This window comes from Corvus hawaiiensis, chromosome 9, assembly GCF_020740725.1.
Source record: "Corvus hawaiiensis isolate bCorHaw1 chromosome 9, bCorHaw1.pri.cur, whole genome shotgun sequence".
Lineage (NCBI taxonomy): Eukaryota > Metazoa > Chordata > Aves > Passeriformes > Corvidae > Corvus > Corvus hawaiiensis.
Window position 1 is genome coordinate 27762357 of NC_063221.1, and position 18531 is coordinate 27780887.

General features: G+C 42.8%; 1 protein-coding gene across 2 annotated transcripts in view; it reads right to left on the reverse strand.

Moving 5' to 3' along the window:
* Positions 1 to 9193: 9193 nt before the first annotated feature.
* Positions 9194 to 18531, reverse strand: part of SLC1A7 (solute carrier family 1 member 7) — a 51378-nt gene continuing 42040 nt past the window's right edge. Inside the window, exons 9-11 of one of the 2 annotated variants that reach the window (XM_048312201.1) lie at positions 16616 to 16750; positions 12592 to 12691; positions 9194 to 10490 (exon numbers count right to left, since the gene is read on the reverse strand). In XM_048312201.1, coding sequence (XP_048168158.1) covers positions 10296 to 10490; positions 12592 to 12691; positions 16616 to 16750 — 430 coding nt within the window. In that variant the 3' untranslated portion in view covers positions 9194 to 10295. Of the gene's footprint in view, positions 10533 to 12591; positions 12692 to 16615; positions 16751 to 18531 lie in introns of both variants that reach the window. The other variant, XM_048312200.1, reaches the window with a different exon arrangement.

Here is an 18531-nt window from a genome sequence, read left to right on the forward strand (position 1 = left end):
CCTCCCCGGGGTGCTATGAGGGGCCGGGGGTCAGACGGGATGCGGGGAGCCTGTTCCCCTCTGTTCCCTTCTGCTTTCACACTCACACAACTGCAGGGCTCCTCCGGACCCGAGGGGCAAGGAGGTCCCGCAGCGCAGCGGGCGCCATCCCGCCGGCTGTGAGGGGAGGAGCGGCCGCGGCCATGGCGGCGCCTCTGTGGGGAGGGAGGCGGCACAAGGCCGAAGCTTTCCCGATGCCAAGAAGATACCCTGTGATTCCCTCTGCAAAGAACACCATGACCCCGATGTCCCCAGCCTCAGCTGGCAGGAGGGTGAGCTCGGGGCGGGCCATGTGGGAGGGAGGGAGGATGAGGGGCGGAGCCGAGGACCTTCGTGGTGTGTAAGGGGGGTCCTGCCCTGCTTCGAGAGCTCACACGCCGTGCTGTGGTGTTCGGGGTCTAATGTTTTGTTTAATGAAAAAGAAGCGCTTTATGCACTATGTAGATACTCTTCTGAGGAAAAATTATTTAAAAACTAATTTTTTTTTTTTTTTTAGTAAAGGTAAGACAAGACTATTTACAAGAGCATGTAGTGACAGGACAAGGTGGAACAGGTTCAAATTGAAAGACAGTAGGTTTAGATTAGATATTAGGGGAAAATTCTTTATTGTGAGGGTGGTGAGGCCCTGGCACAGGTTGCCCAGAGAAGCTGTGGCTGCCCCATCCTTGAGCACTTGGAGGTGTTCAAGGTGAGTTGGGATGTGGCTTGGAGCAACCTGGTCTAGTGGAAGGTGTCCCTGCCCATGGCAGGGGATTGGAACTAGATGATCTTCAAGGTCCCCTTACAACCCAACGATTCTATGATTCTATGAAAAAAACCCAAAACCTCCAAAGGAAAACGATGGATGAAATTTTAAGGGGGATGTGGTGGGGCAGAGAGAGGCTGCCAAGGGCTCCCTTGGAGGAGCAGTGACAGCTCCTGAGGAACCGACCGCAGATCTGGCAGCGGGACAGGGTCCCTGGGAGTGGGACAGGGTCCCTGGCAGCTGGACAGGGTCCCTGGCAGTGGGACAGGGTCCCTGGGAGCGGGACAGTGTCCCTGGCAGCGGGACAGGGTCCCTGGCAGCTGGACAGGGTCCCTGGCAGTGGGACAGGGTCCCTGGGAGCGGGACAGTGTCCCTGGCAGCGGGACAGGGTCCCTGGCAGCTGGACAGGGTCCCTGGCAGCGGGACAGGGTCCCTGGGAGCGGGACAGGGTCCCTGGGAGCGGGACTGGGTCCCTGGCAGCGGGACTGGGTCCCTGGGAGCGGGACTGGGTTGCTGGGAGCGGGACAGGGTCCCTGGCAGCTGGACAGGGTCCCTGGCAGCGGGACAGGGTCCCTGGGAGCGGGACAGGGTCCCTGGCAGCGGGACTGGGTCCCTGGCAGCGGGACTGGGTCCCTGGCAGCGGGACTGAGTTGCTGGGAGCGGGACTGGGTCCCTGGCAGTGGGACTGGGTCCCTGGCAGCGGGACTGGGTCCCTGGCAGTGGGACAGGGTCCCTGGCAGCGGGACTGGGTCCCTGGCAGTGGGACAGTGTCCCTGGGAGCGGGACTGGGTCCCTGGCAGTGGGACAGTGTCCCTGGCAGTGGGACAGGGTCCCTGGGAGCGGGACAGGGTCCCTGGGAGCGGGACTGGGTTCCTGGGAGCGGGACAGGGTCCCTGGGAGCGGGACTGGGTTCCTGGGAGCGGAACTGGGTCCCTGGCAGCGGGACAGGGTCCCTGCGGGGCTGCTTCCCGGGGCTGGCAGCTGCCTCCCTTGCTGGGGGCTCTGGGCCAGACAGCCCTGCCGGGGTGAAGAGCTGCTGCATCTGCTCAACAGAAGAATTGCTGCTTTGGGGACGTGGAGATTATTTATCTTAGCTCCCTCTCATAAATCCTGCAGGACTGTGCATTAAAAGGGCAGTTGGGGAAAGGATCCTCCAACTCCTGCAGGTGCTGAAGAGCTGGGCTGGCAGGGCTGCTCTTAAGGCATCTGTAGCCAAACCCCCTCCTCCTCTTCTGCTGCTGTGCAAGACAGATACAGAGGACTTTTCCTGAGCAGATGTTTGGTGCATGCAGGAGCGAGGCTGTGGGCCTGCATTAGCAAAGTGGGTAAGAGTGGGAAGTGTCCTCCTTCCTAGGACCCCACTGCCATTTCTTCTGCTCCCCAGTGGTCCACACGGGGCAGGGAGGCAAGATGGGTCTGATCAAAACTTCATGATTTTTCTCTCTTGACAGTGTTTCCTGATGGTAAATAAGAGTTTAATTTATAATGCAGCTTCTCACCATGTTGACTGAGCCCACTAATATTTTTGCAAATTTTCCTTTAAAAAATCTAAGCAAATTTATTCTTATTTAATAAGAATAAAGACATATTTTACAAATAATATTTTTGATGGGAAGCAGTGTCTTGGAAAACTTCTATGATATAGTCCAAGATCCTGTTTATTGATTTCACTCTACAGCGTAATATTGGTGAGTCTTGTTTCCTGCGTTTGGGAGTAGTTAGCCTAAAAATTTAAACATATATATGAGTTTTATATAATATGAGTTCAGCTTTGTTTTTTCAAAATATTTCCTTCTCTAATGGGATTAAGTTATGGAGGTCATTGCAATTGGTTTATTATGTTGCTAATACAAGAACAGTGAGTAAATTCCCTAAAGAACTCCATTGCCTTTAGTGAGGAAAATATTGGTGTGCCCTGTAGCTCTGATTCATGCTGCTATTATGAAGTCAGCCAGCTGTGAGATATATATGCAGGCAATGGATGATAAATGTGTTCTAATAATCCAATATACAAAGTATTTCCATAAAAATTCTTCAGTAGTATCCAAGGACATTAAAAAGTCCATCAATAAAGTCCTTCTTTAAACGGTTTTGAATCAGGCAAAGACTTTAATGCACAGTTGTACAGGCTATCTCAAGTTTTCCCCATGGTAGTTCCAGAATCTGTTTTTAGCATATGTTAGGGTACTGCTAAGAACGTTGCTTCTGATAAAAATTTGTATTGATTTTCAGTATTTTCAACTCCAGTTGCAACAAGAAATTAATGAGACTCATTTTGTTACTTGGGATATAATTGTGTGTTTGTTGAGAGCCATCACAGGAATTAGCTTTAAAAAGACCTTAAGATATATCTTTTATGCAGGATTAAAATTAACTTTGATTACTTATGTAACACTCTAGATGTCTCCCCATCTTTCTGGTGGACCTCTGTTTTGGGTCTGTTTAATACAAATGCAGCAGTGGGATAAAATGCAAAGCACTTCACTGATGTGCTGAAGAGTTGAGTTGCTGTACCCTGAGGCACCCTCATCATCCACAGCTTGAATAATTTGACACTGGAAGACTCATTTTGTTTGTTATTGTTCCTGCTCTCTGCAAAGCAGGTAGGAAGAACCAAAGTGAATCTCCCAATGCCAAACCAGGCAGGAACAACCAAAGTGAGTCTTCCAGGTTGTTCCCACCTGTGGGATGAACAAAATGGGATGCAGATCACCTCTAATACCTTTTGTGAAATTTACTCAAAAGCTTGTGCAGAAAGTGCAGCATGGAACTGTACATCAGTCCTGTGCTCAGCACCAGTGAGGAAACCACAGCTGAGAAGGAGCTGTGGAAATTCTCGCAGTTGCAGAGCTTTTAACCTTCCTTTCCAAACTTCCTGCTAGAGCTGGATCCAACCACAGTGCTGGACTGACACCCTCCTGTCCATCCCGATTCCTCCCTCCCCAGATACTTACTCAGGAAGGTTTCATGTCAGATAAATTCTTTCTTTTGTTAAAAAAACTGGATGATTTATTCTAAAACAAACTTTATACTGATGAACTATCAATATAGACTACCCAAATCTCTGTACTTGGAGTTAGTTTTCAGGAAAACATATTAAATATTAAAGAAATATGAAAGCATTTAAATGGAAAAGAAGATGAAATATCTTTGAAAATGCTCAGTTTGACTTAGTTCTGTATACTTTCCACATGTTTTTAATAGCCTAGTGGTAAAACCCAATAAAACCACTAGAAGCAATGAAATCATAATGAAACATCTCAAGGTCAGTCTCATTTTTCTTTTGGTTTTGCCATTTAGCCCATGCAGTATTTGTAGCAGATGTAATATGAGATATCTGTGAACATAAAACACTTCTTGTTTTGCTCCCCTACTTTTTCCATCTTATTAAAATACTTTTTTTGGAGGGGGAGGGGGAAGTGGTGGGTCTAGAGATACCAGATCCTTTTTAGGAAAGTTCAAAAGCAGTTAACTACAGTGAATTTCATGTGGTGGGTCAAAGCCTGGCTCTCAGCTGGTGTGATGTGCAGAAACACAGAAGCATCCATTTAATTCCTAAATGAAATTCAGATACCTCTTTGTGATGAAAGATGGCTGATTCTAAAGCAGCAGATGCAGAACTCTGCACCTTGTGGAACAAAACCGCCAGAGATGAAACCTGAAAAGCAAAACTGTGACCTACCTGAGAACATCCCAGTGAAATTCCCAGTGGAATGGGAAGTCTAGAGTTTTGTAATGATTTAATTGACCACTCATCAGGAACAACATTTGCTTGTTCTAGTGCTGGACTGAATGCTCTGTGCTGGTTTGGAAGGAAGGACAGCTGTGAAGAGTCACAAATGCCTGGGGGTACCTGCAGACTTGCCTTTAGTGGCCCTGTGGGGACAGGAGCTTTGTGAGGAGGGATGCCTTGCTCCCTCCCTACATCTCCAGCTGTTGGTACCGTCTCATTGTGGAGCCAGCAGGGAAAGAAGGTTTGATTCTATTGCAGGAGAAGTGACTGAACAGTTTTGCTCTTCACTTACCACACTCCCCATGTTGTCTTTCTGAAGCCTTCTGTTCTCGTTGCCCAAAATACCACTCTCTCAATAACAGACTGCTACGATTTTACTTTGACAGCCTGTAAAATTTCTAAAATACCCTGTGACACAAATCTGCCAAAAGTCTCAGCTGTGCCAAATCCATTCCCATATATCATCTTCTAGGCAACAGAGGTGCAACTGTTGCTACTTTATAAATGATGGCATCTGAGGTTGTCACTTAAAATGGAAGCCTGGCAATTCCTGTGAATGTTGAGTAGTGATCCTGTGCTTCCAGAGAGACAGAAGTGGTTAATCCAAGGTAATCATGAGTCCCCTTTACTGTGTTACATAACTGTCTCAGTCTTCAGCTCGTTTATCCTTACCATGCATCACCCTGTTGATTTAGAAAGGACCTTTTCTCTGTTTACAGATGGAAAGCAAACCCTGCATTCTTGTGGTCACTTGACAATGAGATCACATGGGAAGGCTGAGTGAATTACGAACCTGACCTTAAGTAGTGACCACCCTTCCTGTTCTATTGATCTCATCCATCTGGGGTTTTGTGGGACAAACCTTCTTATAAATTCCAGGAATATCAATCAGTGTGCTCCAAAGTAGTTAGTGAGGAATGTAATCTGAGTGTCTCTTGTCTCCTTAGTTGTAAGTGAAATCACGAGCTAAACTGAGAATTTTAATACGTGTTTCATTTTCAGCTCAGCCCTTAGTGAATGGGTGCATTAAATTTGTCTATTCTGGGGCCTCTTTTCCAAATGCAGCAAAGTCAGATACTTATTATTGCAAAAAGCTGTGCTCTCCCACTGCACGTTAGGCAACAGTAGCGTCCCAATAGAAAAACCTTTGTTGCTTTTTCTCTTCGCTGTACTTAGTCCTCAGCTGGGGGGCTGTGATCTCAGTCGGCTTAGTGCCTGCAAGTGAAAGCCAGCAATTGTTCATTGCCTCTGTGTCTGTAGTGACAGAGCTGCTCTTGCTGTAAAAACACACCTGGGTGCTCAGCAGAGACACGGACACGGGAGTGCTTAGCGCTGGGCAAGATCAAAGGCAGCCTGAGCTTTCCACATTCAGTTCATTTCCCAGGTTACACATTTTGCTTGCACACATCAACCACCTTCTGCTAATAATTACCTCATTTTTATGGAAAGCACAGAAAGGAGTGAGGTAATTTCCAAGATTATCCATCTGGCTTGAAGATGAAGCTTTCTCTCTGCTTTGAAAATGTTACAAATCAGTTTGCTGTTGTTAAAAATGGACTAAAATTAATGTTTATTGTTGAATTGAAAGCAAGACCTCATCATAATGGGGGTGTTAGAGAGTTCCTGTATTTTCTAAGAGCTTTAGAATTGCTGGTATAGCAGGGTGGGCATCTCCAATTTAATGTTTTGACTATTTAGATCATCTTATTTGTATGTTAGGGTTCATATTCAGCTGGCACAAATAAATTTGGCTGCAATTAAATCATTTAAGTGGAATCAGTTAAGACTAGCAGAGCACATGAGTAATTGTATTAGTTCTATAAACTTCTGTATTTGGGTTGGCAACCTAAAAGCTCTTGGGAGTTGGTGGGATGTGTAAGTGCTCTGGTTGTGTCTCTTTCTCTCAGCTGTAATGGTTGCACAAGGATTTATTACAGCAATTCAACACTGCTAAACTTCCTTGGCATTGGCAAAATCCTCAAGAACCTGTTTTAATATGTCTTTAATAATGTTTTATGCCACAACAATCTGCAGCAGCTTCTTCCCTCTCAGTAGAATCTTCAGAGCAAAGGAGTTGCAAATTAACGAGCATAAAACAACTGCCTCTGATAAGTATGTGCTAATTTGTTTTGCTTCCCAAATTATTTCTTCTATAGTTATACAATGTTATTTCTTCTATAGTTATACAATGCACCACCCTTCTTAATTATCTTCTTTCCTTCCTCAAGACTCTTCCCCAGTGTGCCTTGAGTATACTTCAATTGGCTACATTCCCTTTCTGATTAGCAGGGGGAGAAATAGGATTGAATGTTGCCAGTTAAGAAATATGTTCTTTCCACATATGCTTGAAATTATACCATGCAAACTGTTGTAATAAGTGATTGACTGGTCGATTGATTGATTTTTTTAATACAAATTCTTTGAGACTATAAAGGTCACATGTTTGTTTTTATGCTCTGAAAGTAGGAGAAACATATTTACCAACACAAAGCTTGCACTTTAACTTGATAATCAACAGCTTTGTTATTTTTGTTGGAAGGAAGTGTGATTATAACTGGAAAATATGAACAGATCCATGCATACAAATATGGAACCTACTGCTAGTCTAATTGCACTGTGCATCAAGATGCTTGACAACACACACCATGAGACAACACAGAAGACAGTTAAATGGAGGAAAACTTACCATAGAAATTATCATAACTTCAGTGTTCACCTCTCCCCAGCTAACAGTGGTATTTTGTGCTCAGTACCGAATGACTGCTGTAGCAGTCAGGTGCTCCAAACAAGGTCACAATACACTAAGCAAAACATATTTACCAGAACCAAGACACAAAGTGCCTTAGGCCTCTAGTTACCAGGATTTCATACCACAAATGAAAAAGGCCAGGTGAGAAACAGGACCATTGCCTTCCTCCCAGCTGAATGGGAGGCACATAATGGTGTAAACCCCAAGTTTTAAAGATCCAAACACTACAGTGTAAAAAACATAATGGATTTCTAATTTGCAAAGCAGAACTGGACACTCTCTGAATAGGATTTGAATGCAAAAAGCAGATTTTAAACCAGCCTGTTGATTCCATAAAAATATGGCTCTGCGCATGAGACTCCTGCCTTACCTACTTGCTGGAGCATAATGGGCAAAATTGTGATTTTCATTGTTGTGTAGGACTTGAGCAGCACAACTGACCACGGGTCTTTGGTGCTTTATCTCATTTGAAGTTCTCCTTACAGAAGCTGCTTAAGCACCAGAGTTGACTTAGAGCTCTTGAGCCATGACTCCACTGAAGAGTGTCACACCAAGTAAACTGTCTCAGGCAAGGGGCAAAAGGATTTGCACTTTGTAGTTAGCCAGAGATTGTATGTGGCTGGGGAAGAAGGTGGTGGTAAGGCTAGGAGCACTTTCTGCTTGGCACAGTGGCATGGTGTGTGGGCAGACTCTCCAAAACCACTTAGTCTGGAACTACTTGTTCCAAATCTTGGATCTTCTTGGCCTCTTTCTTCATTATTTTTATCTATGCAAAGTGATTGTAAACTGATAGATGACTGGCAGGATTATACTATCACTTCACGTAGCTGTAATTGACTGGGTGAAGCTGAAACTTTTCGTAGTGTTTTCTTTCTAGGCAAAGTTGGCATGCAGAGATCCTGCCCTGTCCATGTGCCCTTACCCTTTTTCATCCCTGGCTGCTTGATCTTGTCCCTGTATCACCCCTTCACTTGTGTTGACACAACTGTCTGTTAGGACTATGCTAAAAACATATGTGAACTGGTTTGAATTAAAATTACTTCTCATCTGGTTCTTTGTCTGGCCTCATAAATAACTGGGTCTGTACAGCTGGGAAAGGAGGGGAGGCAGTGCAGGCAGGAATGGGCAGCTGGGGAAGAATGAGGGGGGCCTCCTGGAACTGCCAGTGCTGCTCAGATGAAAAGTATCAGATGTTATGTTTGTCAGTCAGTGTTTCTGCCTGTTCAGAGGCACAGATCAGCCTCAGCTCTCCCCAGTCACTCATTCTAATGACACTCTGCAGAGCAGGTCCTTTACAGGAATTGTTCTGGAGCAAATTGCTCTGAATCATTTCAGTTTTTCCCTATTCTTTGTGTTTTGAGTTTATTGTTTTCACTCTAGAGTCAAATCAGGAAAATAGTTACCAACTGTACATAGTTTCAAATTAATACATAATTTCTGAGGAACTACCGACAAAGAAGACTTATGTGTGTTCTTTCTGGCTTTACTACTTGATAATTAAACTACGTATACTGCAGTGCTCTGAGGCAACTAATTAGTGCATGACAGAAATAGTCTGAACAGGAGCCCTCAAAGAAGAGGTGAACATGTACATCTCAGGAAAGCTACTAATAATGAATGAATGATACACTGAATCTGCAATGAACTAATGCATGAAGCACTTCTGCTTCTGGTTAATGCAGAAATTGTCCTTTTTGACTGGGTTATTTTTTCCCTACAGATGAGAAGAGCATATTAAAATACCAGGCACATGGTATCTCAAGCTGCTGTGTCACAAGTAGCTAAATATAATATGTCAAGTGTATTGGTATGAGCTGGTATGTAATCTCTGGATCAAATCCCAGTTTTTCAAAAGGTCTCCTCACTTCCACTCTCTATTTTAGCAGAGACATAAGAAGACACTAAGAGTAGAAGAGCACAGACAGCCTGTTTTTAAATGGCAGGTTTATTAAAAATGTTCTCTATCACAAACACTGGAAACATATGCAGCAGATTTTACTGTAAGTGAAAGATTCAGTGGATAGTGGAAAGGGAGTATCTGTCAACCGAATGATGAGAAATAACGGGGCAGTTACCACAGCAAACTCCTCACAAAATCCCATTATAACTCAGCATCCTCGGGTTCCAGTTCGTGTTCAGTCTGCCCTTAGGACGCAGCACATGGTTCATGAGCTTGAGCTTTGAGTTTATACATATTTACAGTAGAACAACCTATAGGTTACAGGAGAGGACACATTAGCACCAGTGCTTATGGATTAGGGCTCACATTGCCTCTGCCACTGCATGTGCATGGAACTGACTTTACTGAAGGGTTAGGTTAAAAAAAGGTTAATAAATCTGGCACTTGGAAGGCAAACTGTGCTCTGACATGACCTAGGAGTTCTTTGTGTTAGGTATCACACTTGACTGCCTGTCTCTGAAGGCTGCCCATCACAATTACCTTAATGCCCTTTCTTGCACAAATGCACACTTCACTTCCCCTCTGCTTGGATTGTTATTTAGGAATAGATGTAACCCCTTGAGATCAAGAAATCAGTGTGATTTTCTTACTGCTGGTCTAAAACTAAGCACAAACTATATTTAGCGAATATTAGACAAAATTAGTATCTTTAGCAATTTTGGTGAAACATTATCACATAGCAAAAATTCTACAGTGTTTGTAATTACTGAGATTCACAAAAAAAAAGGCTTTGGTTAGAAAATCAAAAAGGGTCAAATAAAAAAAAGCTTTTAAAAAAAAGAAGCCAAAGGAGTGTCAAATACTATATTGAAGTCAGTGAGTGCAGAATAAAACAGTAGTAGTCCATTAGTTAATTTTTCAGTAGTAAAATCTTCCACCTAAAGAAGCCCATGTCTCTTGCAAGCTGTGTGTCTTTCTTGACGTTCACAGCTGGTCTCCAGGTTCCAGTACAAGCAGAGTGGGGATAATTCCACATTTTCCTGTTCAAGGCAAAGAGTCCTTCTTCCAGCTGTGAGGTAGAGATTGGGTATCAGGTCACTGGGGTGTGAGATATCTCTGAGTGTAGCAGTCACACATTTGTTTCTAGTTCATTTATTTCAATAGTGCAGTGGTCTTTACTGTTGGATTTCTTAGTGTGATTCTCCACTGGACTTTCTTCTTGCTCCACTTGTACGGGTATATGGTGCTGCAACCCTTTCACTGTTTCTGGTCCACGAGATTCATTCATGGTCTTCACACAACCATTTCTCTGGTAAGCCACAATCTGATGGATGTTAATAGGCTTAGTTTCACAGATCAATGGCACCTATGTGAAAAGCATTAAGATCTGGAATACTGCCACTGATTGCTGTATACAACAGGAAGGGAGTTTTTACTTGGAAAGCCTCTGGGCTGCTTTACATTCACCAGGATTATCTAGAGCCTCCATAGACTTCCAGAAGCTGTTTCTCATATACTCTAAGGCATCTTTGCACACCATGTGCATGAAGTGAAGGAGTCTGTGTGAAAACGCAAATTCTGTCACAACTCTAATTTGACTTACACTCATGGTAACAGCTGCTTGCCATTGGTAAAGTGTTATAAGTAGGGTAAATAGAGACCAGAATTCCAGGGCTCACTTCAAAAGGTAGACTCTCAATGGCCACTGTGCTGAGCTCTGGGCAGTGCTTGCTCTTGGGTGTAATTAAATAAACCATTTGTTGTTGCCTTATGCCTTTCTTCTAACACAGTAAACCAACACCTGTCTCTTCAGTTTGCACTGCTTTGAAAGAAATAAAGGGGATTTTATTAACTGATTCAAAAGTTAAATATTGAAATGTTCTTTAAATCAAACCAGATTCTGATGGGGAAAGTAAGACGTAAATACTGGCAGAGAAAAGAGGTGGGCTTGCAGCTGAGAAAATACGGCCTTTGGGTATACATTACTAACTGCACAAATTATGCAGCCAAAATGTATGGCAGACTAGCAGTATATTTTAATACCATTACAGAGCATGATTCAAAGAAAAATCTCATCACAGATGACTAAATAATCCCTCAGGAGGGATTTTATATTACTGAGACATCTCTTCTTAAGTTCTGACAGTTCTAAATACAGCAGTGAAATGTCAGGAGGCCTGTGTTATGCAGGAACTCAGCCTACACTTCTGGCTTCGTAATGGATGATGTACCTTACCCATAGGTTGTATTTTAGGGGTTTTGTAGGTAGCTGCATGTGTAGCCCATGTAGTCAGGCCTAATCCTGTCATCAGTAATTACTGCAGGTGCTAAGTACCTCAGAGGACACTGCTTGTCTTTCTACATACAACTTGAAAGAGCAGGAATTTTAAGTGAATGTTGCAGGAAGGCATGTGAATGGGATTGACCAGAAAGATTGCAGAATGAGAGAAATAATGATGGAAACAAAACTTTGCTATCTGTGTGGAATACTATAGATGATGCACAGAAATGAAACATGCCTTGTGAAAATTAGTCCTGATGAAGATATGTTCCTGCCTGAACTATTCTGTTTTTGTGGAAGAAAGGTAATGAGAGTCCGCCATGAGCTGAAATGGTTGGAGATTAGCACCTCCAAATCTGATGGGCTCATGGAATTAGGAACCTCCTTTGTCAAGGATTGAAGGAAGGAGATGAGGACTTCCTGTTATAAGGAAAGACTTAGTGATGCATGCCAAAGATGAAGGAGAAAATGCATAGGAGTGGAAGGAGGCAGGGGCAGAATACAGAGGTATGTGTGCTGTATGAAATAAGATACAGAGGAGGTAAAACAGAGATGTAAGGAGGGACTTGTATTAAATGTAGAAGGCATGAAGATGTCTGAGAATGAAATCTAGAATGGAGTCATGTGCTTGTGCTAGTCTGGAAAGAAAATTATTGCAAGGGTGGCTTCAGATTATGCTGACTCTGGGGCTTGCAACACCCAGGGTAGTTGCTTTTGTGGTGAGCACATTGATTATGCATGTACACACTCATAGATACCTTTACCTCCCCCTACACACAGGGAGTCAAGGACATTTGTCACTCTGCTCTGTTGCTGGTCACACTTCGAGGACAAATTACTGGCCAGTCAGGACCTGGGTGCTGAGTGTGGCACTCACAGTCCCAGCATCTTGTGCATTGCAGGACAGCGCAGCTGCTTCTGCTCCCTCCCCAGTGTGCCAGACACAGCAAGCCCTGAACTCCAGTGGCTTTTCACATGACCTCATGGAAAAACATCCCTCCACCCCATGTGCTAAGAAGCACATTGCCCAATTCTGTCCTCTCTGAAACACCTTTATACACTGGAGGAACCAAATGTGGGAGCTCACAGGTTCTTTGCCATAATCCAGCACACCCTGGCACACCCTGGCTCACAGTGTGGTTACCTCGTCACCATCCTTGATAAACTCCTTCCGGCAGATGTGGGCCATGATCCCAGCAGCCAGCGCGTCCCCCAGGACATTGATCATTGTTCTAAACCTGTCTCTGGAAAATGAAACAGTCATTGTAAGTTATTGGCTCCTTGGGTACATTCCTGTGCCTCCATCAGCTGTTAATTATGGCTGAAGGACAGTTTTGCTGTTTTTATGAGCTAAAATGTTTAGAAATTTAAAGAAGTTTGGTATCAGGCATCCATTAGTTATTGAGCAGCTCAGTGGGGTTTTCCAGTCTTTTCTGAGCTTGGTGTGCTGTGCTGCCACACACTTTATTGTGTAACAGCTAAGTGGAGCAGCTGTGTCCTCCTAGAGAGGTGAGCTGATTCAGCACTGAAAAGGTGGAACAGCACATCACAGCTGCATCTCTGTCCCAGTTTATCTGTTAAGGTCTGGCAGTATGGCCTGATTTGGAGACTGGTGCTCCAACTGTCTGAATTCAATGAAAGCAGAGGTCAGCCAGCACAACCAGTACCTTGTATTAGTGATCATGGTACCAATCTCAGCAACCAAAGTGCTACTTAAGATCATTTTATTGGTAGAATGGGCAGGATACAACCAAAATAATTCAGAAGATTGCTATGTAACTACACTCACAAACCAAGCAACCACTGACCATATTTAAATAATATTAATTCCGGTAAAACCTGTGGTGACTTTGCCTCTTATGCTGGCTGTGCAGTAGATCTTAAAGATTCTTCATTTTCAGTTACCTTTTCCAATTTAAATTTGTATGCTTGACAGTAGTTTGTATTTAATATAGTTTATTATAGTTTAACTATTTTTCATTTATTCACTTATGCGATTTCTTCCCTGTTTACACCTTCTGCACACTGTCTAGAAAATAAATCTGTTAAAATACAGACTGTAAATAGAGAAAAGTAACTGGCTGTCAAAGACAAGTGTTACACTTGAATCATCCTGGAACCTATTAGTTAAAATTGATGAGATTTCAAATAGATGATATAGCATCTAAGTCTGAAATAAATTACATATTTTCCAAGAAAAACATATACATCTGAAAACTCTGTCATATTAGTAACTTAATTTATAAAGGTAGGTTATAAAATAGAGGTTCAGGAATCTCCAGATGTTTGGCTTATTAAAGCCAGTGACGGTCCAATATCAACACTGCCCAGATTTCTGATCCTGTGTCTTAATATAGAAAAGAATTGAAACTCTGTGCTGAGGTGTTTTTTTTCAGATATTTTAGGCAGGTACTCAGTGCATATAAATGTTTATGCAGTTGCCTGCTTAAATATCATGAAAGTTCCTGCATGAAAGCTTATTTGTGTGTGGAGTTACCCAAATTGTACGTGCAACTGCAAGTAACTTCAGCAATAATATTCCACAGCCTACACCTAGACATGGTTGTTGATTCCAGGACCCAGTCCTACACTTGTTTGCTCAATCAATTTTTTAAATTCCTGCTGTTGTGATTTTGGGTTTTGCCTTGAAGAAAATTTCCTTGAAGAACATGTTAAACAGGGGGAAAGAGCAGTTACAGCACATACTGATAAAAGCTCCTGTTACACACTGACTTTTTTCCTTGCTTGATTATCAAATAGTAATTCTTGGAAAGATATTCAGTGTTGTGAATTTTGGATTGTGCAACAACTCAGCTATGGTAGAGAAGAAGCTGTTTGAGCAATGCTGAAGAGCTTGCACTCCCTTTTGAACTCTGATTAGTATAATTTCTAAAGATGGGACTTTTCAGTGCTCCACACTGAAACTCTTAAGAAAAGGGACTGCCTGGCATATTGTTGGACCAGTTGTGTTCCATGTTCTGAGTGTATGGAGCAGTCTGCACTATGCATGAGTCGAACCACAGCACGCACCACTGACATTTCACCACTGAGAGGCCACCCTGCTGCTGGTGGCGTTTGTCTCCATGCAAACTTGTCAGGTATCAGGTGTTGCAGTGGTATTTGAGCTGTAGATGATATTATTAAAGATGCAAAACTTTTACCTCATGTTTAATGAGCTGGGAAACGTTTTGATTTTCTTCTTTATGTCTCTAAGCACTAGCTAAAGGTGTGAAGGTCACATACATGTTATGGCTACCTAAGAGAGTTTTAATACCTGCAGTGCATTGTAATGAGCATTTCAGTCTCGTGAGATCATCTAACCAGCCTTCTTTAAGCATTCTTCATACTCCAATACTTCCAAAACTAATACTGAAAATATTCATCGTGTCAACCATGTTGACACTTTGCATCTGCAGGCTCTCGAAACCACGAAGTGCCAAAATACAGAAATACACTTTTTGTTTGAAAGGTCATCTGCAAAAGACAGAAAATTGCATCTATTCCTTACTCACTTTTTAATACCATCTGGAGCTATAGCCTGAAAAGTTTTTTCTCTGTTGTTTTGAAAAGTTGTGTAAGACAAAAAGAAGCATAATTCCTATATATGCTGGAAGGCTTACTGGAAAAACAATGAAATGTTGATGTTGCAAGAGCTGGGCAAAAACTGAGCAAAATAGAGGGGAAAGGCTTTTGTAATACAGTCTTAAAATATTCATACAACACAAGATTTATGGCTCCTATTAATGCTAATAATAATAATAATATTCTATTACACTGAACAGGAAATACTTTTTCTCACAATTCTTTGTACAAGAAAATAGGTAGCTAAAAGTTGAATAAAATAGGGATATATAACAGAATGGACTTGTAACACATTTTTACCCAGAACCTTGATGTAATGAAACTCCCTGTATTAAAGGAGATATATTTTATATAGCTCAAATAAAAATAATTTGGACATTTCCTTGTGTATGCATATGCTATTAAGCAGTTAATTGACATGCTAATGGGCTAGGGGCCAGTATTTCATGATTCATCTTCCTAGACTATTCAAAATTGATTGATTCATCAGCATGTACATAAAAGTTGAGAGTTCAAATAAACCACTCCTTACAAATTTTTAAAGTGGCTCTTCTCATGGGTGGTACAAATCCCTTTCATCCCAAGTGTGTTAAGTTTCAGCCCCTGCCTATGCTGTTAAATCCCCTGTGATTAGGGATGCAGCAAAGTGCCCTCTCTACAGAACGGCTGCACTTGCAAAACTGGGGGCTGCAAGCAGCTGCTCCCTATTTATCACTGAAATCAGAGAGCACAGAATTGCATCAGGATCCATGGTGAAAGGAAGGCATTATTAGTGCCAACACTCAGGCTGACTGTATTGGGGTTGCAGTAGCAGTAGCTGTACACAGCACACACCATCACTGGGCTGTCATGGCTCGTGTGGGTGGAGGGATGGCAGTGATACTTGCTGGCTTCAGCAGTGGCTCAGGCCTCCAGCAGAGTGCTTCACTATGCTGAGATGGTGGCTTTGAAATGTCAGTGAACTGATAAGCAGAGTGCAGGCAAACCATGTTTCCTAGGGATGTTGGCCCCTTATCCTTGTCCAAGGCAAGGTGCCAGAGTTGCACCTTAAGCACATTTGTCTGGCCCAACCTTCAAACTTGTCTTGAAGATCATCATCCAACCTAGCTAGGTGCAGCCACTTCCATTGCCTGACTACCCTTCTGGAAAAAAAAAGTTTCTTAAGTTTTTTTGAGATCTGACTTGAGGTAGGTACTTTGTTCTATTTCTTCATCCTCCCTCCCTGTGAATGTGAAGATTGATCAATGTCCTCTTCTGGACAATCTTATCTTTGTAAAAAGCTGCTGTGGTGACCTTTTCAGCCTGCTCTGGTTTTAGACTAAAAGGACTCCACTTCTTCAGCCTTTCCATGCCAGATGTATTTGCCAAACTTTTCTAGACTCTCTCATTTGTCTGTCTTTTTCAATATAATGTCCACATCAGCAGAATTTTTAATTTGAGGCCACATTAACACCATTTCAAATTACATAATCACTTCCTATGCCTTTTATAGATTTGTATTATGTGTACTACTGTACCCCTGGAGACCATTTGTCTTTTTAGCAAAGTTGCCACCATGGAAAGCTCAAGAGCTTTGTGTTACTTACAGTGCCCAGTCGACGGCAATAATCAACGTGATGTCGTCTGTCGGGAGCCCCACCGAGGTGAGAACAATGACCATTGTCACCAGACCAGCTTGTGGGATGCCTGCAGCACCTATGCTGGCAGCTGTTGCTGTGATACTTTAACAAAGAAAGAAAGGAATAAGCTTTACTTTCTGCAAGAAACCATACCATGTTTCTAAACCATTCTCTTTCTTACACAAGCCACTGCACGGAAGTGCCAGTGTTTTGTGGACAGAATGCAGGTGAGATAGCAAGAACAGGCTAAACTGCCCAGGGCTGAATTGTCATCCTGAGCCTTTGCAGCCTCGGCACTGGTGGGGCAGTTTCAGTTCTCTCGCAGTATCAAAGTTGCAGAGCAGAGGGGCCAGCCAGGCTGTGGGCTTCTCTGAGTTAGGCCAGCTTCTCAAGGATCACAGCACCACCCAGCGCTGTGTGCCAGGAGCCTGCCAGCCCTACTCATTGCTGCTTCTCCTTGGCAGCCGAGCTCCCAGCAGACACCTTTGAGTCACCTCAGGCAGCTCCTGTGCCTGGCAAATACGCAGCTGGCCCTGCCTGGGGCCTTTCCTGTCAATCCATCTCAAGGGCTAGGCCAAGGTTAAAGAGGCTGGGCCAGGGGTGAAGCCCTTGCACAGCACATGGCTTTGCATACTTGGATCTGAATATGAAGCAAGCGTGAATATGACTGTACAGCTTCAGTTTCTGGAAAGTATTTTTACTTGACCTTCATATCATTTTTTTAGCCAGGCAAGCAGAAATGAATGGGAGACAAGGGCAAGAGTAGACCTGGCAGGCTTAACATTTTTTTCATAATGTTATTTTTAAGGGAGGGATGTAATTCCTTTTTCCAGGAGTAAAAGTGACTGGATATATTCATTTCCACCCAACTAGCAACTTGCAAGGGCTAGCCATCTAGCAGAAAGACAAAAAACCAAACGTTGACAGTTTTAAAAGGATGACAGAAAGCATTTACACTGATAATCTTCTGCATTCATCAGTCAAGAATGTCAGAGCTTTTGGCAAGCAGTTAAGCCTCATTAACCTCCTGTGGAAAATGAGGATAACGGTATTCACCCCTATGGAAACTGAAACACAGGGATATCCAGTCCCTTGCTTACAGCTGTACTGTGTACTAGTACAGCAGCAGCAGTATTTCTAACTAACTAGAGCCCTTTTCTGCAATAAAAAAATACATTAGCATGTGGGTGTGTTGGGGAAGGAGAAAGACTTAAAACTACATTTTGCAAAAGTTAATTTGTGTAGCATCCTAATAACATTGTAATAGAGCACAGGTAGGAAAGGACAGAAGCTCAGTAGCTGTGTAACAGATAGGTATAATGAACATTAAAAGGCTCTCCAGTTAGTGCTGGACTGCTTCTGCCTCTTAAATCAGGCCACAAAGTCTCAGGACTTAATTGGGATCAAAACCAGGACTGTTTAACTAAGATTTTACAAGCAAATTCATGTGCTATTCCATTCCATCTTCACCTTAATGTAGATGTTTCTTTCTGTAAGATGCTCAGTTGATGGAAATATGATCTTTACTCTCTTTCTCTGCTACATCAATGTTTGCATTGATAGATACTGCCAACCTGGATTTTACAAACAGTGAGCAAAGTAGACTGAGTATTTGTCTAACAATTTTTTCCTTCTGGCAAAAATATCCTGGCATTCAGAATTATTTGAATTTTAAATCTCCAGGTCCTAAAGTATCAAGATCTGGGGTAGGTTTGGCCTATAGAATGCAGTTAGAACTTGGATTAAGTTATTGAAGGTACTGAATCCACCATGATTTCCTGTTTAGCTTCCTCATTTGTAAGTGTTTTTACTTTTTTTTCTTTTCTTGGATTTTTTCCAATCTTTACTTGCATTTTTATTCTGCTGTTTTATTTCTGTCTGGT